The following is a 27,809-nucleotide window of genomic DNA, read 5'->3' as shown; positions in this document are numbered from 1 at the left end:
GGCCATATCGCAAGACGGACTCTTCGGAGTCGGCGTTCCCGATACACCCCCACCCCACCCATACACTCACCTGAATTATCTTATTCAATTTTTTTTCCGTTAAAAAATAAGATATATTCATCAGACTAAACGCCCAAAACCAACCTATACTATACATAGATATATATATATATATATATATATGTATTTCACTCAAATTATATCCTAATGTTTTCTCAAATATAAAAAAATATTCCCCGATTCCTCCGGCGTAGCACCACCCCTTCTCTCCCTCTCTCATCATCATGATATGATATGATATGATATGATTATTTTTTTATTTTAATTTTTTTTTTGGTATGACCCAATCCAACAATTAAAATCCAAATAAAAATCAAATGCATCCATTTTGCTGCATCTCCACCGTATCGGAGCGGAACACCGCCCCTCCGCATTCGCCGTTGGCCGAGCTCCTCATCATGACGCCGCCGCAACCACAACCTCAACCTCCTATTCCTCCGCCGTCCCGCTCTCATTCCGCCACCCATCGCCACCACACCAACAACCTCCACTGTAACGGCAATAGCGACGATCACGGCCGCCTAGCTCTCCGATCGCTCTCGGCGTCCTTGGAATCGCTTTCTCGATTTCCGTCTCTTCGTGAGGTGAGGATCAACGACATCGTCGGCAATGGAATCTCCGGCGTTCTTTATAAGTGGGTCAACTATGGCAAGGGTTGGCGACCGAGGTGGTTTGTTCTTCAAGACGGTGTTCTTTCGTATTATAAGATCCACGGTCCTGATAAGATCTTGATTAATCAGGAAACAGAGAAAGGTTCCAAGATCATCGGAGATGAGTCGTTCCGCCGGATCAGCCGATCCAGAAGTAGCCACTCGCCGACTCTCCGACACCGCAAACCGTTCGGTGAAATCCATCTCAAGGTCATCATCCTTTCCTCGCATTTTTACCAATTGTGTTTCTCAACAACATTGAATCTACATTTCAATGAAAATTGATATGGAACACTCCAATCCTTAGTGTTTTGAAAATTTAATCAAATTCGATTGGAGCTCACTTTTAGCTCTTTACTCATCAAATTTCAATTTAATGAAAGAATTGGCGATGGATTGGAGATGCTCTAGGATGATGAATTGTATTGCTGTTGAATTGCATGTAGGTTTCATCCATCCGAGAGAGTCGATCGGATGACAAGAGGTTTTCGATATATACGGGAACAAAGAGATTGCACTTGAGGGCGGATACCAGGGAGGATCGGATGGCATGGATGGAGGCATTGCAGGCAGTGAAGGACTTGTTCCCTCGGATGTCGAACAGCGAGCTCATGGCTCAGGTGGACAATGTGGTTGTTTCCACAGACAAGTTGAGACAGAGGTTGTTGGAGGAGGGCGTGAAGGAAACTGCAATCCAGGACAGTGAGCAGATCATGAAGAGCGAGTTATCCGAATTGCATAACCATCTTTTGCTTCTTAAGCATAAACAGCTTTTGCTAATTGACACAATGAGGCAGTTGGAGGTATGCACAATACAACTGAGCTGATAATTAGCAATTTTTAGCTTGTGCAGAATTGAAATAGTGGAGGGCGTAAATTGTACTCTTTTAGAGTATTTGTGTACGATGTTGGAAGATGTGTGTAGCTTCAGACAGATAGCATTCAAACATGCCTTGCTTTTCTGCCATGTTGTGCTTTTCTGTTGCTTGACAATAACATGCCACCACTCTTAACAATTGAACTAAAGGTTGGAATTCTGCCTTAAATAAACCAAATCTTAGAAATTGAAACATATGTTGATACTGAATTTGTGTAGTGACCCATTGGTTTGCATTTTTTAGTCTTTCGTTTATTCAACTTGTGTAAAATTATGCGTCCATTGTAGGATTCTGAAAGACGTTGTATAAGTTTTTTTTGTTTAGGTACTTTCTTACGCTTTATGTGCTTCTTGCCACGAGTTGAGTGCATCTTCATATCCTTCCATGTAGATAGGGTTGCAAATGAACCAAGTTGTTCATGAATAGCTTGAGCTAGGCTTGTTTGCCAAATGAATGAGTTCAAGCCAAATTTTTAGACTCACTTCGTAATCGAACTGAGCTTAAGCAGAGCCAAATTCTGATCAAATAGGCTCGTTAAAACAAAGATATAAAAAATATTTAGTTTTAATAATATATCAAATATATTTCCATTAATTTATTTTATTTCTCTGTTTATGTTTGATGTTTGTGCAAATTTATGTATTTGATTGACAAAATTTATTTATAATATGAGTTTTTTTTTTCCCCCCTTCATATTTTGCTCATAATCTTTAATTTTTCTCTTAATGTGCATATTAATTCAAGTTTGGTTTTTATTTCTAAGCTCGAGCTCTACTCCTTTTATGTAATCGAGTGGATTTTAGCCAAGCATAAGTTTCTCAAATACTTGATGAGCCAAGCTCGAGGTTGCACTTGATTCTTTAAATTTGACTTGAGCTTGTCTCGAGCTCATGCTCGACTAATTTTCAGCAAGCCAGGCTCATACATCCCAAAACTCGGCTTAGCTTGACTTGTGAGCAGATGTACACGTTGATAGCAGTTTAGGGACAATATTATTGAAAGAGTAGCGAAATGAATGACAGTGTGGAAAAGACTACCTTTCGAAGGAAAGGGAAACTCGTATCAAGAGTCCTTTAGCTATTTTGCCTGTTATTTTGCTCTTTATTATTCTGTTTTCGGTGTTGAAGAGGCTGTAGAAGCTTCAAATAATTTTTTGTGAGAAGGTCTTCAAGACGAGTTCAAGAACCATGTAGTTGATTGGGACAATGTGTGTAGTCCAGTTCGGAGCAAGGTTTTAAAAACCGGACCGGTGAGCGAACCGGAAAAATGATCGGGTGGACGGGACACCGGTTCAACCGGTGGGTTGAACCGGATCGAACCGTGACGTCATAATTATGTCATAAATAAATTTTTTTTAAAATATAAATTAATAATTTAAATATTAAATTTTCAATTTTTTTTAAAAAAAATCTTAAATATTTTTAGTGATGTTTTTCTATAATTTAAAAAAAAAAAATTCCTGAATATAAGCCATAACACTTCACATACTAACAACAAATAAAATTAAAGATGAAAATTTAGCCATTAAAAACAACAATCATAGTAAGAAACATTATGAAAGTATCCAACTAAAGCAATCCATAAAACATAAGTTACAAAAAAGACAAAACTAAGTTCAAAGTTCACAGACAACACAACATAACATCACAAGCAATCTTTGATTTTTGCCTAAATCTCCTAGGGACGATAATTTAGCCAATCATCATCATCATTCTCATTCGCATTTGCACTAGAGCTCGGATTGTTTGATCTATTATCAATGTTCACGTCACCAAAAGATCCCAAGTCGATATCATCTCCAAGAAGTTCTACCTCCATATCATCCTCAACATCATCTACAATAGTTAAAATAAAATCATTAAGCTATCATTTTGATAATGATTGATAAAAAAAAAAAAATTTGTTGCATAATGATGAAACAATATTTTCTAACCATCTTGTAGACCATGACATTGCTTCTTATATCGTGGAGGCTCATCTTCTTCATAAAGCATTTTTTCGAGCTCATCATAATCAAGCAATGGAGGCTCCTCTTGTTCTAGTCTTTCTTCTTCAATTATCCAAAACTCGGTTTTGTCAATGCTTTCAACGTCAATGGGATCATAATTCCTTGTTTTGTAATACATCCTATATTGATTCAATTATAAGACTAAATAAACGAATAAAATAAAGAATCCATTAGTTACTATATGAGAAAGATTAATTTACCTATTCTTCAATCGCAAGTTGTAATGAACATACACAAGATCATTAAGCCTATGATGTTCTAGTCTATTCCTCTTCTTTGTATGTATGCGTTCAAAGACGCTCCAATTCCTTTCACACCCAGAAGAGCTGCTAGTTTGACTAAGAATTCGAATGGCTAACTTTTGCAAATTTGGAGCACTGTGTCCAAACATCTTCCACCATTCATCTTATTATCACGAAAGAAAGAAAAATATTATAAAAAATAAAAAATAAAAAGAAACAAGAAATAGATAAATGAGATAAAATATTCTAATCAAAAGCATATAATAATGATAATTACTATTAAAAAAAAAGAGAGAGATTACCAGGTTGTGTTTTCTTTGATGTAACAATGGCAAGCTCTCTTCCAAAACTGTCTTGTCGATCTCGAAACAATCTAAGTTCATTCATGAGCTTCGTTTTACTTGATGTGGCTTTAGTTTCAATCACATCAAGTACACTATTCATAACCTCTGGCTTTTTGCAAAATGAAGCTTGATCATATTGAAAAGCTGGGTTCAACCAATAAACAGCCGCATGTATATTCTTTCGCAATTGATTATCCCAACGAGTTTTAATGATTGTTGTGTAAGGCCTATACAACCTCTTATTTCTCTTGAAAATATCTTTAATACCTTTGATTGCCCTATACATGCCTTCATAAACATATCCCATGGACGGTTTCTCATCCCCATCAACAATACGCAAGAGACGCATAAGTGGCTCAACAATCTTAACAATGATGAAGCAATTCTTCCAAAATTGTTTATCTAAAATGATATCCATGGCATCCTTTCCTTTCTTCTCTTTGGCAAATCTTGAACTTGCAAACTCCTTACTTGTCACCAAAGCTTGCAAATCATGCATATGCTCATGAATACTATGCAATGCAAGGAAAGTAGTGGCAAAGCGCGTTGCTCCTGGGCGCACAATTTCAGTCCAACTCTTCTTCTTTCTCAACCGAGCTAACAACCATGAACGGTTATATATGTACCTTGTCACCGTTGATGCCTTAATAGCAAGCTCATGCACGTGATTCATCTTGGAAATTTCACTTAAGATTAAGTTCAAGCAATGAGCTGCACATGGAGACCAATTTATAGATTTGTAAGTAGCATTTACAAGTCCTCCAGCAGCTTTATAATTTGCTCCATTATCTGTCACCATATGAACAACATTCGACACTCCTACCCACTCAATAACCTCTAGAAACAATTTAGAAAGAAGAGTAGCATCTTTGACAGCATCAGAGGCATCAATTGATTTCACAAAAGCAATTCCCATAGGGCTATAGACAAGAAAATTTATTAGATTTCTTTGTCTAACATCAGTCCAACCATCACCCATAATAGTACATCCACAAGCAGCCCACGAACTCTTCAAAGTGTGAATATACAATTGAAGCTCTGTTTTTGAGTCTCCCAATAAAGGAACTCGAAGTTGATGGTACGTAGGGACCTTATATCCTGGACCAATGGCAATTGCGGCATCAAACATGGGCTGAAAATAAATGGAGTTCACAGCATTGATTGGAATACAAGTATCATAAAAGAATTTGCCAACAATCATATGTGCTCTATGTATGGCTTCTTTAGTTTGGAGGGCACTTTTGATAGTTGGTTGAGAACCAGGAGTGGTCCTTGGTGCAAAATAATCACCGATTTTTGTTGATTCATGTCTCTTCCCCTTCCCTTCTGTGTCATTGGTGGTCTACTCGTATTCCCACTTCCAGCTCCTTCATTGATTGAAATGCCCTTATTGTTCTGAGGAATTGTTCTCACAACCTCATCATCCTCATCATCAACATTGACATAAACATCATCACCCTCAAATTGAAAGCCACCTGGACCATAAGGATTTAATTGATCATAATTTTCTTCACTTTGTTTCTTCTTTTCATCAAATGCTTTCAAAGATTCATGCATTTGATATTGAATATCTGGGGGAACTTTTTTACATGGCCCAACCTCACTTGACTTCTTTGCAAGATGTTGCTTCATTCTATTAATCCCTCCACCTTTAATAGTTTTCCCACAATACATACATGAGTAAGTCTTCTTCCCATTGGCATCTCGTCCCTCAATAACATGTGCCCATGCAATATCATGGGCTCGTTTGGTTTGATTTTCTGAAAAAAATTTGGGAAATTTTCTCTACAAATAAGTTTTCAAAAATAACCAAACCAAACAAATTTTCCCAAAAAAATTTCCCAAAACTTGTAAACCAAACAAGTTTTCCAAACAAATCTCTCTCTCACACACATCAAATCAATCACTTTTTCCAAAACTCTATCTCAAAATAATTTTCCAAAACATCTTTTAAAAAAAACCAAACCAAACATGTTTTCGTACTTTTTATCTCTAAAACACATCTCTCAAACACAAACCAAACATACCCCATATTTTCCCCTTGTGGCTTGAGTGGAATTAGCTGTTGAATTCTGGCCCGATGACATCTCTCACAACTACAACTTAGAATAAGAACAAATGAAAAAAAGAAAAGAGAAAAAAGAAAAAAAGTACTCCTATTCAAATTAATAATTCAGAAAGTAGGATCATAATTATTCAAATTAATAAAAATGGTGTAAAATCACAATTTAACTTCATGGGTATCCAAATTATCACCACTGAATTCATGGGTATCCAAATTATCATCACTGAATTCACAAATCAAGAAGCAACCCAAAACAACATACCCACCAAATCACAATTTAACTTCATAAATATTTGAAAATTAAGGTCATTTAATATTAAATTGACTGGTAATATGAATATTGACCCGTTTCACAATCTGGTGCAACAGGCATTAAAGTAAAATCAAAAACTCAATCAAAGTGAAAGCATGAGAGAGATCTTCAGATATTTAGGCAGGAAAAATAAGAAATTGATAGAAAATATCACAATAATATCAACCTGTAAAACAATGAGTTGCCACAAAAAAAAAAAATAAATAAATAAAATAAAATGGTGTAAAATGTTTGAGATAAAGAGATAAATTAAAAGGGATGAGAATACATACCTTTTGGGTGAAGATAATGAGATGGGTTTCTTCACAAATGCACTCTCTGCTTCTCTATACCCCTCTCTCTCACTTTAATCTTCACTCTCAACTGAGAAGTAGTCGTTTGACATTGGGAAATTAGTGCACCATTTCAATTGAAAATATGTTTTCTATATATCTATGATTTATCTATAAAGGGGGGAAAAAAATTCTGAAGGAAAAAATAGAAAATAGAAGAATAAAAAATCTGTATATATTTTTCAATCTGAAATTTTTTTGTGAGAATCTCTATACATTTTTCATTTTGTAGAAAAAAATAGAGGAAAAGGAAAATGGAAAACGGAGAAGTGGAGTGGAGAACAAAGAAAGAGATTCAAAGATTCATCAAAATAATACCTAGACTGGAGGCTGCTGGCGGCTGTGATTCTTGGCAGCAATGGTGGTGAATCAGTGTGAAGTTGAGAACCTTGCTTGATTGATTCGTTAATGGTGAAAAAAAAGAGAGAGATAGATCGGATAACAGAGGGAAGGGAGGAAGAGACCTGTGTGAGTGTGAAGAAGCCCTAGATCGGATGCTCTACAGCCGCTGAAGATAAGCAAAAAAAAATAGAAGCAGATCTAATTTTTTTTTTTATATATATATATAATCAAACCGCCCCGGTTCAACTAACCCGGAACCGGTTCGAACGGTTCACCAGTTGAACCACCGGTTTCACCGGTTCTGTGAAAATACACCGGTTTTTTCATTTGACTGGTTTTAGGGGGTCAACCGGACCGGAAACTCACCCGGTCACCGGTTCAACCGGTTGAACCGGCCGGTCCGGTCCGGGTTTCAAAACCTTGGTTCGGAGGACGTATGGGTGTTTGTCATGTTAGACTCTTTAATCAAACACTATTAAGTAAATGGTTGCGGAGTTATGCCATTGAGGAGGAGTGTCTTTGGTGGAGTTTTGATTCAATGCATGTATGATTCAGAAGTAGGTGTATGGACTACCAAGGAGGTAAGAGTATGGGCTTGGTTATGGAAAGGCATTAGAAATGGCTCTTTAGATTCAAACTATCATGTGAAATTTTCTGTTGATTATAGTAGGTGATTTAAATTCTCATTATATGTGTGGTGTTTAGATGTTCCACTTTCTGCTGCTTTCTTAGACTCAATAGTAGTAGATAAAAATGCTTGGCTCTCAAATTATATTACAGTCTCAAGCATAGTGTGGGATCCTTGTTTTATTTGAGAAGTACAGGATTAGGAGTGGGAGACAAAGGGGAGTTCTTGCGGCTTTGCTACAAGGAGACAGGCTCTGGGATGAGGGTGATATGATGGTTTGTGAAGCTAAAGGCAGGAGATTCTCTGTTAAATCCTTTATCACTTGGAAAAGTGATCAGATGGCTGGGGTGCCCTTTTGGATTATACCCTTATATGCTATCATAAGTGTGGACAATTTGGGAAATAGGGAAAGATGTTTCCCAATTGAAGCTGTATGCGCAAGAAGTGTAGGAGTCGGTGAATCACCTTTTGTTGAATTGTCATGTGGCTGGAGAGCTGTGGAGCGTTCTTTTCTTGTTCTTTATTTATTTTTTTTATATATGTTTTTGGAATTTGTTAGGTTATGTTGGACTCTGTAATTTACCTTTATGAGAGTTGGGCAGGATGCTGCCAATTGAAAAGGATCAAGAAGGCTTCGAAGGTGGCTCCTTTATGCTTGATGTTGTGGTTTTGGATGGAGTGAAACTGACACACTTTTGAGATGTTGATTAGGGGTTCATAAGCTTAAATTGTCCCTTCTCCTTTTTTTTTTTGGTGGATTATATTGGAGATCTTTCTTTCATAGATGTTGTACAGGTAATATTTTGTACACATGTACACAGGTTCCGTCGGTTTTTGATGCATTTTAATATAATTAGTTATGGTTTTGTGGTTGAAAGAGGGGATGTTTTGTGGTATGAAGGGTAATATGAGAATAGGAACTTGGGTTTTGCAGAGAAAAAGAAGAGCTTCCCTTGAAAGAGCTAGGAAAGTTTAAATTAAACAAACATAATCTTTAATTCTCATTACTCAAAACTCCGTTGAATAAAATGACTAGATTATTGGACTTCATTCAATCGTACAAGGGCTATGAGAAATTAAGGAACTTGAACTATTAGATTATTCTGAACCTAATAAAAAACACATGTAATGACCCTAAGATTTGTAGAACCATATTATTGGCCATGTCTTATAAATGTTGAAATTAACTAAATGACCCTGACTAATAGAACCTATATATATGTATGTATGTATGTATATGTTTATGTCTGTCCCACAACACACTAACTTAAAATACGATTCAAATTAACGCCGAACATAATTACAAATGCCCATGATGATTGGAAATTCCAAATTTTCTCGTCACGTGCTCTGTATTAATTAGAAAAAGTAATTGTATAGTTTATAGTCACAGTTTTACCCCCACTTGCAAAAATGACATAGCAGTGGCATGGGACTGCCATTAATATGTATGGTGTCATCACCCTTCAAAAGTCAGCCTCAAACCCTTTTGGTGGCGGTTCTGGATTGTGCATCATTGTTCTTGGCTCTACCATATGAACTTTCTCTCCCTGTTATGTATATAACTTGGTGAAGAAAAAGGATTAATCATTGTAAAAATTTTTTTGCTATGGTTTATAATCACAGATATGGGTTTTGATTGTTGATACAAACCTATGGTGTTTGATATGGATATCTGTTTCCATACATAGATGTTTACCTTAGTTTTTCATTAACAGTGGTTTAAGTTTCTTTTTCTTCTGGTAAGTTGTCTTTGTTTGTGGTCAAACTTGTAGTTACACATCAGCCACTTCAAGTGGCGTTGCTTCGAAAGTACTGAAAATGGTAGGCGAAATTAGGAATGGAATGATTTTAAGGCAAAAGTGGATTAATGGATTAATGGCCCTCAACAATAGTCAAATTTAGAGACATGAACTTAGAGAAAGAGGTAGTTAAAAGCGATGCACTTCTGAAATTTGACGTGGATTTCTGTGGCAAATTTCAATTGCAAAAATGCGTTTAATTTTACTTCTAACAGTTTTAGTCTGCCTGTTTTATCACCAGAAAGTGATAATATGCTTTCCTTGTGCAGTGTTTGCACAGTGAATTTCAAGAACTGCACCGAACAGTTTTGAGCATACAACTGCCTAAAAAATTCTTAATGTTGTGGATTGCCTTGCGCCTTTAAAATCTATGTTTTTTAAGTTTCTCATACTATAGTATTTCTGTGAATATCTTGCTTAGGCATCAGAAATTAAAGTTATACCTTATATTTTGAATTATTGTTTGGCATTGACTGCACGATGTTGACATATGCATGCACATGTATGTTGTTACAAGGCATGATATCTAATGAGTGAAATTTGCAAGTAAAATATTTTTTCTTGAGCTAAAACAGTTTTTTTGGTGCTGCTTCTGTAGACAGAAAAGGTTGATTTAGAGAACACAGTTGTTGATGAAAGCCAAAGACAGGCAAAGGATCAAGAGGCTTCCTCTAGACTACAATACAGTGGTATGCTGTTATTAAAAGTCCCTATCCATCGCAAAAAGTGCCTTTTTTCCCAGCTATTATTACTATTGACTATGCTCGTGTATTTTGTTAGGAAAATTGTATTACAAAGGCACTAAAAGGGGAGCTTCTAAATGCACCACAAAAATTTCGATACACCCACAAGAGAAGGGGACATCGGGTAGGGGGATGCAGTTGGGACATAAGGGGGTGGGCAAAGAGGGAAGAGGAAGAGAGGGTGGGACATTAAGGAAGGAGGGGGTTGAGTTGCATAGGATGGGTATGTGAGACACATTCCAATAGTGCATACATTAGTTGAAGGAGGTAGGATAAGAATTAGGACATTGGATTTGTTTAACAATGTGTTGTTAGGTAAGCGCTAACAAAGATTTAAGGAGAAGTCTGAACTGGACTTTTCAATTTGGTATTAGAGCTTAGTTGGGCCTGTGATTGGTGTGCCGTTTGTTCGGCTACTGTATATTGTGGTCCAGGAGGCTGTGTTGAAATGTGTCCCACATCACCTCAAGTTGCTCCATTTGTACTGGTTATAAGTCTCCAGTTTCCCTCTCCTTAATACTTGAGTTTTAAGGAGAAGTGTGGACTGAACTTTTCAATTTGCACCTGCTTGTAGTCAACTAGATCAATACTTAAATCCATCCCCCAATGCAAACCATGAGAAGTTTCTCACCATCTTCTCAAGCCTCCTAACCATAGATATAGGCATAGTAAAAGGAGATATAAAACAAGTTGACTAGTTGGACTGGGTGCTTTTGATAAGAGTTCCTTGTCCTCTCTTTGACAAAAATGGTATCTTCTAGTTATCCAGTCTTTACTCAAATCTATCTACAACTGCAACCCACACCATCTTAGCCGTAAAGGGAGACCCCATTGGCAAGTCCAAGTAACTACCACGCAAAAGCCCCAATCCTGCATCCAAAATAACTGCAAAACCGTCAATGTGCTTTAAAGGGAGACCCCATATGAAGTCTAAGTAGCAGGTAAACCCCTTAATCTTGCATCCCAAAATAACAATTAGACCATTCAATATTTTTAACTTCATCCATTGGAATTAGCTAACTCTTAACTGAGTTAATGCGAAGTCCAAACATTTCCTTAAAGCAGAGAAACATACATCTCAAGTATCTCAATTCTTGTGTCATCGGCAAAATAAGATACAACTATGGCTTTTCTACCCCTAATACCCATCCCAAAGCCTTGCAACATCCTTCCCTCCTTAATCCTACAAGCATAGGCTAAAAACATACACGACACTATGATAGTGATGAAAAAAAGAGGGGATAGTGGGTCTCCACGCCTCTATTAGTGAGCATGATATGTATTGTTGAGCGACTTTCTTAACAACTCTATTTTTTTTGGACTATTGGTGATCTAACTTGATATTAGAGCTCAGGCTAAAAGAGATCTTGGGTTCAGTCTCTCTATCTGCACCCTTTTTCTAACAACTTGAGCTTTTGGGACTAGTGGTATTCTCCTCAAACTCTTAGTAGTGTGAAAAAGCCCTTTAGGACCTCTAATCACAGCGATGGAAAGTCTCAATGTGGAAAATTAAAACCTATCCATTTTCTCCATCTCTCCTCAAGTATGAAGAACCCTCTCTCTCTCTCTCTCTCTCATGCAATTGCTCTAGGGTTTTGATCGGGGCCCTTTTGGGCTTCAATCCCCATTTGTGCTTTCTCTTCCATTTACTTTCTTCTCTTAGAGTGTCATTCTTTTTCCCAAAGGCAAGAAGAGAGGAAACCTTTTCTTAGCTTTCTAACGTCTACTGCTGTGAGGCTCCCTGCTGCTGTTTTTCTGGGGGAAACATTGTTCTAGATTCACAAGAGAATAAGGCATCTGAGAAGCACGGACACGGACACGGCACAGACACGCCAACACATAAATTTTCTAAAAATGTAGGACTTGACACGTGGGGACACGTGCAAATTTATAATTTTATATATTAATTATATGTCAGAGATAAGGATAAATAATTATTATGTATCATATATATATATATATGAATATTTAAGCAAAAAATGATAATTTTTTAAGTCTAAAGGAGAAGAATATGTATAAAATTACATTTTTCGTTTTATCTTTGGATTTCAAGTTATTTTATTCAAACTTGTAATGTGTTTCATATATATCTTAAGTATTGGACACAGTAACACTTCATCTTCTTAGAGAAATGTCCATGCTTCTTAGGAAGACATTATACCAAGATGGATTGCTCTTGCTACTAAAATGATTTCTTTAAGTACTCCTTAGTCAGGTGGTAATAAGTTTATGGTATAGCAGAAAGCATCATCTTAAGGTAGTTTCGCAATTGATTGTGAGCTACTTGATCTATGCTGACTTAACTTCCTTGTGAGGGGTTTGAATCCTGCTAGTGTATATGTTCTTTTGTGACATGCATCCTTTTTTTTGTTTTTGAAAAGTTTTTCTGGTTTTTAGCATCCATTCTTTTGGTCTTACATTGTGACGGCATAATGTGGATGTCCAGCACATATCACTGAAATTTTGAGGGTCCATTTTCACTCTTTCAGAAAATTAACTTTTCCCTTTTCTTATATGTATTCTAGCTTATTTTTATGTTAACCACTTTCTTTCTATCTTTTATATTTTTATTTGATTTACTGATTGCTTTGATGTCTGTTGTTCCCACAGTTCTTGCCTTATATTAGAAGGGTTTGAATGAAATATCTTGCTTAATCCGTACTCGTGGGTCAATACATATAGTGTCCATTAAAATTTCCATGGAAAATTGAACACCATATGGATGAAGGAATGAAAATTTGGGAAAACTTGCTTCTGTTTTATGTTGTTTTTTTCTCCACTGGTTCTAATTTTTCATGATTTCATTGGGATATATTTCAGAGGGAAGCCGAAGTGATTCCGATGATGACAATGATAGACATTATGATGCTGTGGGGGAAGAAACAGATGACGAGGATAATGCGTTTTTTGATACTCAGGATTTTCTCTCATCAAGTTCTATTAAAAGCAATGGATCTGATATGCGGTTATCATCGTTTGATTCTGAGGATGAAGCATCTCTTGACTCTGATGATGGTATTGATCCTTGCATTAGATCTGTTGGAACTAACTATCCTCATGTTAGGCGGCGTAAGAAATTGCCTGATCCAATTGAAAAGGAGACTGGAGTTAGTCTCTGGTCAATGATCAAAGATAACATTGGGAAGGATCTCAACAAAGTTTGTCTTCCAGTATATTTTAATGAGCCCCTATCATCTTTACAGAAATGTTATGAAGATCTTGAATACTCATACCTTCTTGACCGAGCATATGAATGGGGTAAAATGGTGAGTTTGTTGTCAGAATATTATGGTGACTTATATTTGGAAGTTTTGTATCTCAATTTTTTAAATTAGTATGAAATTGAATATTATTCTTTACTAAGACTTTAGCTAGTAGCTGTATGCTTGAGAGATTTCTAGCATAAGGTGATGCCATTCTATTGCGGGTTCTGTTAACACTATCAAAATGACATATTTTTTGTCCTCCGTCATTTGGGCAACTTATAATGAAGTTGTGTACAATCTGCTAACGTGCAACTTTTGAATGTCAAGCCCAAACTATCATTTTACTTTTACAAATCCTAGAAACTTTCTTCTCCATCATAAAACCCTAACCCTAGAAATCGTCCATAACCAATACCCACCACAATACCTATTGTAAGCTGTGATAATCCCAAGTTCCCTAAATACCTCCTGCATCAAATTTTCTGTCCTAGAAATCAACCAATCGTTCCATTATGGAATGCACTTCACAAGCCAAGGTTAGTTGAATGTATGCCTTTTATTTTCCATTTTAGTTGAGGGAGCAGACCTTGACTAGCTGGGCACATATCTAATGTTATCAATCTGTCTTTAGGAAGTTTTCAATGGATGAGCTTTTTGTTATATTTTTTTAATCTTTTGTTAATATTTTGTGTTTACCATGTTGTTGTTTTAGTTGACCCTAGGAAATCAAGCCTAAGGCTTGTTAAAGTTGAGTTGAGTTGAGACCATGTTCTTGTCTATGTTTTGTGTTGTTTAGAGCGTCTATATGTGCATTTTTCATACGATGAAAGTTCTGATGGTTTGTAAACTAGGTTTAAATTTTGTAATGTTACTATGCTCATAGAATATTTAACTTGTTATTGTGTTTTGAGTTAGCCATGTTTTAGAACTAGGAATACTCAACGTGTTTGGTTTCTTAACTCAGGATTCACTTTTCAAAAATTGAAATTTTTTGTTTTCCTTGTTATTTTGTTTTTACTAAATATTTTTAACATTTTAAGATTTTTTTTTTAGTTTTTAGATACACCTAACGTAAATACACTTAAAAAGTATAATATTTGTGAAAAAAATCTTTAAAAAATTCACTAATACCAAAAATACAAAAATTTAGTACATTTTTCATATTTTTGTGTATTTATTGATTTCTTAAAATATTTTTATATAAATATTTTACTTTTTAGATACATCTAAGTAAGGTGCATTTAAAAAAGTAAAAAAATTGCTTAAAATTTTAAAAATATTCACTAAAACCAACAAAATACGGAAAGCAAAAGATTCAATTTCTAAAAAATTGAATTCAGAAAATTGAAAACAAACACAATGACTATGTCTTGGTTTTCCTCATCTAATTTGCAGTATTTGCCTTTTTTTGTTTTTGTTGTTATTCCGGATATACAACTGAGTTTTATGCACTATGCCTTTTGCCTCTAGGAAAACCACTAATTTTTATGTTAAGAAAATAGAAATACTTAATAGTGAGGGAGTGGACACCAAATACTGTACTCTAAACATTAGATTCAATTTAGAATTTCATGCCTTGGAAATGTCTGAGAGGGGAACCAATGAACAAAAGCAACCATTTAAGAAATGCTTTCACTCCATGGGATATTATGGTGGTCTCTTTACATCAAAATTATTGCTACAAATGTGACGTTTGATTTGGAGACTTCTGAAGACTGAAGAGACCTCAAGAACTAAACGCATACATGGATGATTGAAGATTACTTCTGTAATTAGCTCTGTAAATAAATTTATCCTAAATTGTAAGAGAAATTTTGTCTATGATTTTTTTGTCACTGTTTTGTATCATCTCCTAGGTGGACAGTCATGATTAGCTCATTGTTTGAAAATAATCATTAAGGAATTAATGAAGACGAACAATATCTCCCTATGTGCCCCCGGCGATGTTAAAACAGTGAGAAAAATATGAAATATATAGCAGTCCTCAATTTGTAAATGGCAGAAACTTAAATGAGCCAATTTCTATATACATGTTTGGCAAATGTTGTAAATGAGTGAAGTGATAAATCAGTATGCTCTTTCTTGATATTGATGCTACCATGATTGTTATTATTATTCTTGTTATTGTTGTGGTTATTATTATATTGTGAGAAGTAGAGAACGTAGCTAAAGGGGTCCACAACAAATTCTTTTTCTTACTATTTTTACATACTTTGACTCACAGTTTGGTAGGTTAATTGCAGAGTATCCATTTCTGATTTTGTGTTTTGTTCCATATTTGTGTGGTTATGAAAACATTGGAGATTTATTCATTCTTTTGTCTAGAACCTGCAAGACTTTACATTTGAAGTCTCTAGCTAAAGAAAGCTTTAAAAAGGAAAATAACAGAAAAAGTATAAAGTTTATCTGGAATTGACATAAAAAAAGTTGAGGAATTGATCTTCTTAAGTTATTGATTACCTTCTCGGTATGACTTTGTAGGGTAATAGCCTTATGAGGATCCTTAATATAGCAGCATTTGCTGTGTCAGGATATTCTTCTACAGAGGGAAGAAATTGCAAGCCATTTAATCCATTATTGGGGGAGACATATGAAGCTGATTATCCAGATAAGGGCCTCCGTTTTATCTCAGAGAAGGTATTTTTAATTGTTGCTTGAAGTTTTAAATGTTAAGTTCTTCATATGTAATATATTTTTTCCAAGTTTGTGATGTTTAAAGTTGTATATGATTCACTACCTTCCTGATCCTATTCTGTGAGAAGAGATTTATAGAAAAATACTGTTATGCTTATCTGTAACTAACATATATAGAAAATGCTGTAGTTTTTTATTTTATTTTTTATACTTTAAGAATAGATTTTTGAGTCTCCAAACTAGGGGTAAGGTTGACTACCTATTACCTCTCCCAAACCCTTATAAATCAAGAATTGCGTACTGGGTACAACCTTTGAAAATAGATTTTTACCTGTGTGATGTGTCACTCAATTGTTTTTTTTTTGAACAACCAGATGTTTGATGAAATTGAAAACTAACGGATGTTAAATTAATTTGTCACTTGAGATCTAAATTTAAAACCATATTTATCACATTTTTCAAGCTTTCTAGGATAACTTAGGTCTCTTTGACTTGACATTAAGACTCTTTTTAACTGCTTTATCAAATGCACTTAATAAGAGATACACTGAAAAAATTTCAGACCTAAGCAGTTAATGGAGTCACAAACAACCACTTAGGATGTATCTGGACCATACACTGTTTTTCTGGGTACTTTGTTGTTTCTGTTCTTAGAATTACTGGAATAAGTACTTATCATAGACAGACGTGCAACTTTGCTCAACAATGCGAGCACTTGATGGTCGATCACATGCATTTTTCTATCTTATTTAGATGTGTCTAAGGTTATGTCCTTTAAACATATGTATATATACATATATATATATATGTGCATGTATATTGTGATTACTAAAAAAGCAACGCCCAATTAGTACACATTAATGTGTGTTTGGGATGTATGTTATGATTACTCCCTTAAATAATTTATTTTCATGTCTTTGTAACTTGCTCAACTCATTATTTTCAATCTCCCTCTAGTTCCTTGTGCGTTCATCAGTTTCTTTGCACATCACCTAACTATCTTGGATGGATTTCTCTTTCGTCATGGAAAATTATATTTGGTTTGCCATCGTTGTGCTCTGTGGAGCCTTTTGATAGTCTTATTTTATGTTTATTTTTTTCTCTTTTATTTTTTTGGAAGGTTTGAGCAATGGTGTAAGAGAAACAAATCCCCAATAGAGTGCTTTTTGTAGAAATTTAATGTATAAAGAGAAATGATTGTATTATTGATTGTTGTATATTATTAATTACAAATGGTGAGGGGCTCCTTATATAGGAGATGTAGTGGAGTAGGTGGCAGTAGGTGGTAGTGGTAGGTGTGTAGTAGGTGGTAGTAGGTGGTGGTAGGTGTAGTAGGTGGAGTAGGTGATGGTAGGTTTTAACAGCCCCCCGCAAACTCAAGGGGGATAGGAACTAACCAACTTGAGTTTGGAGAGAGTAACAAAACAAGAAAATAGACGAATACATAAAAGAAAAGAGGGTAGGAGACACTGTATGGTCGTGTTAGACCGATGGTGAAGACACTGTAAGGTGGTGTCATAACGTTGTAGAGGACACTGGATGGTTGTGTCAGAACGATGTAGAAGACAGTTTATGGAGTCATGTCGGACCGTTGTAGCAGACAATGTTGTGACAGTTGTTGTGACAGTTGACGGAGTCTTGCTGGACCCTTGTAGAAACTAACCGGAATCAATGTCGGGACAGTTTACAGAGTCTTGTCGGACCCATGAAGGAGCTAACCGGAATCAATGTCGGGACAGTTTACAGAGTCTTGTCGGACCCATATAAAAAGTCGCACCCTCAAAAGGTGTGCCCAATTTTTCAAAAGGCGTGCCATTAAAAGGCGTGCCCAATCCATAAAAAGGCGTGCCATCAAAAGGCGCGCCCAAGTTATAAAAAGATGTGCCGGACATGATGGCGAGGTGCGTCACCACATTGGCTTGCGCGCCCGTTTTGTCGTCTGGCGTCAAGTGGCGCGCGATGCGCGTGTCTGCCATGTCTATTTAACCAAGACGGATGCTGAGGCTGAGGCAGAGGCTAAGACAAAAAACTGGCTAAAAACCTCTGAGAAACTCTTTGTTGTCTTGAGAGAGATACTCTGTAACACTCTGTAACCAACCCTTCTCTGAAACACTTAGCAACCCATAACATGGCCTCGTCTTCTCGTTCAGCTACCCAGAATATGGTCTCTTCGGCCCGTGGTCTGCTCACTCTCTTTCCCGACCTCAACGAGTCAACAAGAGAGATAACTGGTGCGGTGGCCAGTGAACCTCAACCAAGCGCCTCTGGTTTTGCTCCGTTGAACTTTCCGATGCGGTCGGTGGAGCAAAAAATGGCGGTGCAAACGGATATTGAGGCCAATCAGTATACTTTGAAGTCATGTGTGGAGACCATGAGGCGGTCACAAACCTATCGCACCGGCTGCAGAGTAGGACAAATGAGGTGCAGCAATTAAACGCCCAACTAGCTCTGCTCCAACGCATGTATAAGGATGCGCGAGCAGAGATAAGTGTGCTAAAGGCGGAAAATAAGGAGCTGAAACGGAAGGCCACCGTGATGTTCCGATTCGGAGGTCCGCCATATGCTACAGTAGAGGAGCAGAGAATAGTGATCGTGCCCAGTGGAGTGGGAAACACGGAGGCAACACCGTCAAGGGCCGCCCAGAACGGAGGCAAGAAGAAGAGACCGGCGGCAGAGTAGAGAAGAAAAATCCCGCCTGTGGATGTGGTTGTTCGTTTGTATTTTTGTGTGGTTTTTTTTTTTTTTTTTGGTGGTTGATGTGTAAAAGTGTGATCGGGGTTGATCCCGTCATGAAAAAAAAAGGGACAAGTTTGTGGAATGAAAACCGAGATGGTTGTGGTTTTTTTTTTTTTTTGTTTTTGTTTTTGTTTTTTTGTTTTTTTTGCAGTCGAATATATGGAAATAAAAAGAAAAGAAAAGAATGAAAAGAAGAGAAGCATCCGGTGGAAATATTAAAAAAAAATGTGATGGATATGTATGTGAAAGATGTTTGGGTGGAAGAGATGATTATGATTTCAAAAAAGAAGATAAAAAAAAAATAATAATAAATAAATAAATAAAATAAAAAAAAAAGAAGATTGGTGTCTGAGTAGAAAAAGTGGAGCATCTCTGTGCCTCTTTGAAACTATATGCTGGGTTTGATCAAAACCGTGGGTCAAATTACCACCCACGTGAGTCCACTTCCCAAGTAGGAAAAGCAGATATAAGATACGATAATAGCATGGGTGGGGAACATGGATTTGATTAAAGAAATAGCTATGACAAGCAAAGATGCAAAAATTGATGAGTTTTCAATAAAGGGATCGACATCTCACCACCACATATTCAATCAAAGTGGGCCCAAGTCCAAAACTTCCTCCGCACCCTTTTTTTCCCAAGCCTCACCTTAGAAGCAAAGAATTATCATATTATCATCCTCCAGGGGCGCTTATCATATTAACAAGTGCATGAGGGCAATACTTGGCGATCGCAGTGCACAGTGATTTGACAATGCCAGCGGTGATGTTAAAGAGATCATCGCGAGTCATACCAGGTTTTCTTGGCACACCAGCTGGAATGATGACAATATCACATCCCTCCAAAGCCTTCCCTAGCGGATCCTCACCCATGTACCCATTTACCTCAGATCTGGTGTTGATGTGGCGGATATCGGCGGCGACGCCGAGGGTTGAGGCGATAGAGGGAGAGCTTGGAGACGAGTGGGTTCAGCTTCATCAGCAGCGCAAGCGGCTGCCCGATGCCGCCGGCAGCTTCCAAGACGGCTACCTTACGCTCCGGAGCCGAGTCCGATGAGTAGAAACGACGTAGGAGATGAGTTGATGAGGCACCTGTTGTGCTTCGTCTCAGAGAGGATTGGATTTGCTTCGGCGAGGTGGTAAAGAAGAGTGAAGGTATGTGTAAACAAAAATTCTAGCGGACTAGGTTGAGGTCCGGCGGGCGGCTAAGGTGAGGTTGCCGCCCGCCGGGGAAGCGAAAATACTAGGTTCTAAACCCGCTCTGATACCATGTAGAAATTTAATGTATAAAGAGAAATGATTGTATTATTGATTGTTGCATATTATTAATTACAAATGGTGAGGGGCTCCTTATATAGGAGATGTAGTGGAGTAGGTGGTAGTAGGTGGTAGTGGTAGGTGGTAGTAGGTGGTGGTAGGTGTAGTAGGTGGAGTAGGTGATGGTTTGGGATGTATGTTATGATTACTCCCTTAAATAATTTATTTTCATGTCTTTGTAACTTGCTCAACTCATTATTTTCAATCTCCCTCTAGTTCCTTGTGCGTTCATCAGTTTCTTTGCACATCACCTAACTATCTTGGATGGATTTTGTAGAAATTTAATGTATAAAGAGAAAAAGAGAATTGTATTATTGATTGATGTTTGTAATTGTTGAATTATTGAATGCTACAATGATTCCTATATATAGAAGAGTAGGTGGTAGTAGGTGGTAGATGGAGTAGGTAAAGTGGAGGTGGTAGGTGGAGTAGGTGAAGTAGAGGTGGTAGTGGTGTAGTGGGTTTAGTGGAGTAGGTGAGGTGGTAGTGGTGTAGTGGGTTAGGTTTAGTGGAGTAGGTGAGGTGGTAGTGGTGTAGTGGGTTAGGTTTAGTGGGTGAAGTAGGTGAGGTGGTAGTGGTGTAGTGGGTTAGGTTTAGTGGGTGAAGCAGGTGATAGGTTTTAACAGTCCCCCGCAAACTCAAGGGGGATAGGAACTAACCAACTTGAGTTTGGAGAGAGTAACAAAACAAGAAAATACATAAAAAATAAAAGAGGATAGAAGACACTGTATGGTCGTGTCAGACCGTTGTAGAAGACCGATGTAGAAGACACTGGCTCGTGTCGGACCGATGTAGAAGACAGTTTATGGGGTCATGTCGGACCGTTGTAGAAGACAGTTTACGGAGTTTTGCTGGACCCTTGTAGAAACTAACCGGAATCTATGTCGGGACAGTTTACAGAGTCTTGTCGGACCCATGAAGGAGCTAACCGGAATCAATATCGGGACAGTTTACAGAGTCTTGTCGGACCCATAAAGGAGCTAACCGGAATCAATGTCGGGACAGTTTACAGAGTCTTGTCGGACCCCTGAAGGAGCTAACCGGAATCAATGTCGGGACAGTTTACAGAGTCTTGTCGGACCCCTAAAAAGTCGCACCCTCAAAAGGTGTGCCCAATTTTTCAAAAGGCGTGCCATCAAAAGGCGTGCCCAATCCATAAAAAAACGTGCCATCAAAATGCGTGCCCAATCCATAAAAAGGCGTGCCATCAAAAGTTGCGCCCTCAAAAGGCGCGCCCACTTCATCAAAAGTCGTGCCCGACAGAAAGCGTCGAGCCATCAAAAGGTGAGCCGGAGACGCGACGAGGCACGTGAGCGACAGAGCAGCGTGTCGGCCGCGTCGTCAGTGTCAATATAAACCAATGCGGAGGCGGAGGAAACCAAACCAGACTGAAACCTCTGAACTTGTCATTCTGAAACAATCTGTAAATACTCGGTATCCAACCCTTCTCGGAAACACTCAGCAACCCAAAAAACATGGCCTCTTCTTCCCGTTCAGCTACCCAGAACATGGCCTCATCTTCCCGTGGTCTGCTCACTCTCTTTCCCGACCTCAACGAGTCAACAGGAGAGATAACAGGTGCGGTGGCCCATGAACCTCAACCAAACACCTCTGGTTTTGCTCCGTTGAACTTTCCGATGCGGTCGGTGGAGCAAAAAATGGCAGTGCAAACGGATATTGAGGCCAATCAGTATACATTGAAGTCATGTGTGGAAACCATGACTGCGGTCACAAACTTGTCGCACCGGCTGCAGAGTAGGACAAATGAGGTGCAGCAGTTAAACGCCCAACTGGCTCTGCTCCAGCGCATGTATAAGGATGCGCGAGCAGAGATAAGTGTGCTAAAGGCGGAAAATAAGGAGCTGAAGCGGAAGGCCACCGTGATGTTCCGATTTGGAGGTCCGCCATATGCTGCAGTGGAGGAGTATGGGGGAGTGAACGTGCTGGGCGGCGTGGAAAACACGGAGGCAGCACCGGCAAGGGCCGTTCAGAACGGAGGCAAGAAGAAGAGACCGGCGGCAGAGTAGAGAAGAAAAATCCCGCCTGTGGATGTGGTTGTTTGGGTTTGTTGTTGTTGTTGTTGTTGTTTTTTTTTTTTTTTTTTTTTTTGGTGTAAAATTGTGATCAGGGCGAAATCCCGATAGAAATAAAATGAGTGTATTGTGCAAATCCGAATGGCTTGAAGGTACAAGACTGAGCAGAAAAATTAGATGGAATGAATTTTTTATTTTTTTTATTTTTTTAATAATAAAAAATTGAGGTTCAAGGAAAAGTTGGGCTGTGGAAAGAAGAAAAAGAAAAAGTAGCACCCACGTGAGTTCCATCCAATTTTTTATATATATAAGATAAAAAAAAAGGTTTGGACGGTGGAAAAATATTTTAAAATAGAAAAAATTATATAATATAGTTATCTCTTTGAAACTATATGCTGGTGTTGATCAAAAAAGTGGGCCAAATTACCAATACCGCCAATCTTGTAGACATCCTGAAGTGGGAGACGAAGAGGCTTGTCTGATGGCCTCTTGGGCTCTGTAATCATATCGAGGGCATCAAGAAGGGTTGGGCCCTTGTACCATGTTACCGGTGTAGAAGACACTGTATGAGTGTGTATATAGACTGCCCAAAAGATATACATGGATATAGATATCGAGCCCTCAAAAGTCGTGCCCTATTTTGTGGCTTGGAATAGCAGGGGATTGAAACCAGACGCAAGGAAGGCCGGTGTCGCGACGGAGCTTTGGCAAAGGGACATCGACGTGCAAGCGGTGGTGGTCTCTGGCGACTGAACAGTAGTGCACTCAGAAAGGAAATTTCAAGGTATGTGTAGAAAAATTTTAGCAGATTAGGTTGAGATCCGGCGGACGGCCAAGGCGAGGTTGCCGCCCGCCGGTGAAGTGAAAAATACTAAGTGCTTAACCTTGCTCTGATACCATGTAGAAATTTAATGTATAAAGAGAAAAAGAGAATTGTATTATTGATTGATGTTTGTAATTGTTGAATTATTGAATGCTACAATGATTCCTATATATAGAAGAGTAGGTGGTAGTAGGTGGTAGATGGAGTAGGTAAAGTGGAGGTGGTAGGTGGAGTAGGTGAAGTGGAGGTGGTAGTGGTGTAGTGGGTTTAGTGGAGTAGGTGAGGTGGTAGTGGTGTAGTGGGTTAGGTTTAGTGGAATAGGTGAGGTGGTAGTGGTGTAGTGGGTTAGGTTTAGTGGGTGAAGTAGGTGAGGTGGTAGTGGTGTAGTGGGTTAGGTTTAGTGGGTGAAGCAGGTGATAGGTTTTAACAGATTTCTCTTTCGTCATGGAAAATTATATTTGGTTTGCCATCGTTGTGCTCTGTGGAGCCTTTTGATAGTCTTATTTTATGTTTATTTTTTTCTCTTTTATTTTTTTTTTGGAAGGTTTGAGCAATGGTGTAAGAGAAACAAATCCCCAATAGAGTGCTTTTCTTGCAAATTGGATTGTTTAGGCATAGAGGAATGTCAGTGGCACCACCACTGAGAACAAATGATGGAAATATTTTGGAAGGCACATGTCACCCTAGAGATTGGCTAGATTAGTGGGACAGACTTTGGCCCAGCTTCAACCTCATGAGAGGTGATTGCTCCAGTAGAAACGAGATCTTGAGATACAGAGGTGCACCACATCATTTGTGTAAAAATAACGAACATGATACAGAAGGGCATACCTGGTGAAACTTGCAAGAGTAATTTCTGTTCCTGTAATTGCAGAAAGCAAAGACTGGGGATAAAGATAAACTTAGTATGCTGTTCTAGAGAACTGTTTTGAGGAAATTGAAATAGAAATAACCCATGCTCTAAAAACAACGAATTGTTGCTTTCATTTCTCTGTTTTCTATTTCCCAGTAAAAAATAACAGATTGTGTTTTCTCTATATTTTTATTGATTTGTGCTTTCAGAAACATGTTAGAGAACTCATTTGGAAAACTATTCGATGATTTCTCCAAGTATTTCTGTTGGGAATATGCGTTGAAAATTTTTTTCTTACCTTATTTTGGATCTAAAAGATTTGATAGGGCTTATATGGGGGTTTTGACAAGTGATTTGGTGGCAGGTACCTTATTTATTTAAGAAATGTTATTTGTTTTCTTAAAGGTTTTGTATTTTTTTTAAAAAAATATGTAGTGGTCGTACTCTTGGTACCATATGTTATGGTGTGATGGTGTCCAATGTAACAAGGCTGCTGACAAGGTGCTGGGTGTGGATGGTTTTTTTGTCAGTTAAATGTGTCCTCAATTTGGAATAGTTGAATTGTTTCTTCAGATTCTTTTATTAAGCCGTTCATTTTTGGTTTCATATTTGTGGTTTTATATCTATATTTTGAGAGAAAAAGCAAAGCTTCTGTGTTGCCAATGTCAGAGATTGCCGTATAACTGTTTATGGTACTTTTAACTGTGAATGAGTTAGAGATATTTTCATTGGTATTTATCCCTGATTTTCATTGGTTCAATGGTAAAACCTTAGCCTAATAATCTTGAGATTATGGGTTCAAGTCTTGGGGCAACCACTTTGTGCACTATGCATTAGGTGTACCCAATCTTTCCGCTCACAAACATACATTAATGTATACTAATTGGGCGTTGTTTTTATAAAATGGTTTCTAGTGTATTGTAATAAAGACCAAAAGCATTTATATGCCTTTCGGATTAAGTCACTGGTTAGTTTTATTCGTATATTGTGGGCTAGTAATTGATTACAATGCTATGATTTCTTTAAATTTGTTGACGTAAGCAGGTTGAATACATCTTGCATATAAGGTTATTATCGGACTACCCTTAGGTTCATGTTTCATAGCTAATACTTGCTGGGAAATTTCTTTTCAACTTTGAAGCCAACAAGTCATCATTCAGTTTATTTCAGCGATATTCCTTCTGCAACTGATGCTTTCTGACTTGTATAAATGTTAATTGCTAAAAATTAGACTGGTTTGTGGCATGCCAGTATAATTGGTGAGGAAACTTCTCATCTATTGAAGATAATAAACTGATTTAAAGTATTTAAATGCTGATGTATGACATGATCTCTTTTAAAAATGAAAAACATGAAAATATTGCTTTTCATTTGTGTACTTGTTAAAGAGTTCATTGTACAACTGTAGCTTTCTTGTTTTTTCTTTTATTTCTTACCGTGGCTTTGGTTGAGCATTTTGGTGTGGAGGTGCTGTTTGAATATAACTCTTTTTATTTGGTACTAACAAATGCCTGCTCTGTAATTATTGTTCTACTTCTCTCCATAAGCATATTCAAGTATGTCAGTGCATATACAAGACATGAATACATACTTACTAATGTCTTTGTGACCGATAAAATGTTTGATTGATTTATAGTTTGCTTTTTTCATTTTTCTGCCTTTAAAGTGATTTGTTTACCTTGATATAGGTTAGTCATCACCCCATGATTGTTGCATGCCATTGTGAGGGACGCGGTTGGAAATTTTGGGGAGACAGTAATCTAAAGAGTAAATTTTGGGGTCGTTCAATTCAGCTTGATCCTGTTGGTGTTCTCACCTTGGAGTTTGATGATGGAGAAGTTTTTCAATGGAGTAAGGTATGCTACTAGCATTAGGAAGAACTTGTCTTCTTTACTGTGCCGCCTTATTTTTTGAACTTGATACCATCAGGTAACAACATCGATCTACAACCTTATTTTGGGAAAGCTCTATTGCGATCATTATGGTACGATGCGTATACAGGGAAATCATGACTACTCTTGTAAGCTAAAATTTAAGGAGCAGTCAATCATTGATCGAAATCCTCACCAGGTGCCGTTTTCTCACTTCAAATATGTAATGACTATTTGCACTGCATGGCTGTTAATATGATTCCATTTATAAAATATATTTTGTTTTTTATGTGTAGTCGTTACATACTATATAAAATTAGTTATGGTTTTTGGATGAAAAGGTTTGATGTTTAAGTAGATTAAACAATTGGCTTGGAACATCAGTATCATCATGAAACTGCAACCATTTTGGAATTTTGGATTTAATTCACGGTAAAAATGAAGTCAAATTGTGGATGCCAATGAGGAAAATTCTGGGAATAATTTAGAGATAATTCATAAATAATTGCCTTCAGAATCATTTTCAATAAGGTGTAAAAATACAACTGAAGTCGTGGAAGCTCTGACAGATGTATACACATCTATAAAATAAGATTAGCATTAAAGTAATTTTCTCAAAACTAATTCATCGGATGAAGTACAATTAGGAAGGAGAAAAGAAGAATAATGAAGAAAGAGAAAAGAGGAACCAATGTATGGCTGTTGAAAAATAGAGCAAAAAATTAGGGTCATCTCTTTTAGTCACAAATTTATATTAATAATATGATTGAAAGTGCAGAAATATCCCTCGGACTACAAAATCAGGGTTATCTCTATCATGAATTGCATATATGATTAAGTTGTGTTTCAGGTACAAGGCGTCGTGCAAGATAAGAATGGCAAAACAGTGGCATCATTAGTTGGTAAGTGGGATGAGAGCCTGCATTATTTTAATGGAGACTGTTCTGGGAGAGGAAAAGGATTAGATATGTCAAGCGCGTGTTTGCTTTGGAAACGCAGCAAGCCCTCCAAATTTCCAACCAGATATAACTTAACACACTTCGCCATCAACCTAAATGAGATCACTCCCAGACTAAAGGTATCGGTGGGAGACCATTTTATAGTTACTTTCCTACTGATTTTTTTTTTTTTTTTTTTTTTTGTCTCATTTTTCTCGGTTTATAATATCTTCTTTTTCTTGCACCCACGTTGAAATTTGTATGCAGGAAAAGCTGCCACCAACAGATTCACGACTCAGACCTGACCAGAGATGTCTAGAGAATGGAGAATATGAAATGGCTAATTCAGAGAAGCTGCGGCTGGAACAGAGGCAGCGTCAGGTGAGATACATAAGCATTTTTTGTGATATTTTCTTTATTTTTCGTTCAAAATATTTTCTTCTTGTGCTGCTCATTCATGTATAATCGATCATTTGCATGGAAAAAAAAAGTGATAGAAAATGTGTTTATATAAAATTGCAGTCACGAAAGATGCAAGAAAGTGGGTGGAAGCCTAGGTGGTTTGCGAAGCAGGCAGGTAGTGATACATACTGCTATGTTGGAGGATATTGGGAGGCCAGGCAAGAAGGGAAGTGGGAATCGTGTCCTGATATTTTTGGCCAAGTGCTTAATGATACAGAATTTTGACTCGTTTAAAATACCCATTTCAATACCCTGATTTTTTCTCCATTATTCCATTTACTGCATACATGGTGGCAGAGGTTTCGTGCACTGTATTGCACTTCAAATTTTTTTTTTTTTTTTTTTTTTTTTTCTTCTTCTTCTATTAAAGATATAGGAAAGTTTGGATGTCATGCTCGCCATTTTGAGCAGATGAAAGGCTGAAGCATGAAAATTCATGCAGATGATATCGTTGGTGATTAATAAGAATTTACTCTCTCTCTCTCTCTCTCTCTCTCTCTCTCTCTCTCTCTCTCTCTCTCTCTCTCTCT

The 27,809-nt window shown here is 37.4% G+C and overlaps 1 protein-coding gene across 1 annotated transcript; it reads left to right on the top strand.

Moving 5' to 3' along the window:
- On the top strand, positions 1 to 27,764 carry LOC114265202 (oxysterol-binding protein-related protein 1C). The gene is made up of 10 exons (XM_028205976.2): positions 1 to 920; positions 1,157 to 1,513; positions 10,263 to 10,353; positions 13,228 to 13,673; positions 16,095 to 16,250; positions 25,697 to 25,864; positions 25,938 to 26,078; positions 26,730 to 26,957; positions 27,085 to 27,198; positions 27,340 to 27,764. Exons 1-10 carry the CDS (start codon positions 378 to 380, stop codon positions 27,502 to 27,504), a joined length of 2,409 nt encoding a protein of 802 aa, XP_028061777.1. The 5' UTR covers positions 1 to 377; the 3' UTR covers positions 27,505 to 27,764.
- Positions 27,765 to 27,809: the final 45 nt, after the last annotated feature.

Source organism: Camellia sinensis, chromosome 1 (assembly GCF_055761805.1).
Source record: "Camellia sinensis isolate YWXY chromosome 1, ASM5576180v1, whole genome shotgun sequence".
NCBI classification, from domain to species: domain Eukaryota; kingdom Viridiplantae; phylum Streptophyta; class Magnoliopsida; order Ericales; family Theaceae; genus Camellia; species Camellia sinensis.
The sequence above is the reverse complement of the archived record's forward strand: the minus strand, read 5'-3'. Positions and strand labels throughout refer to the sequence as shown.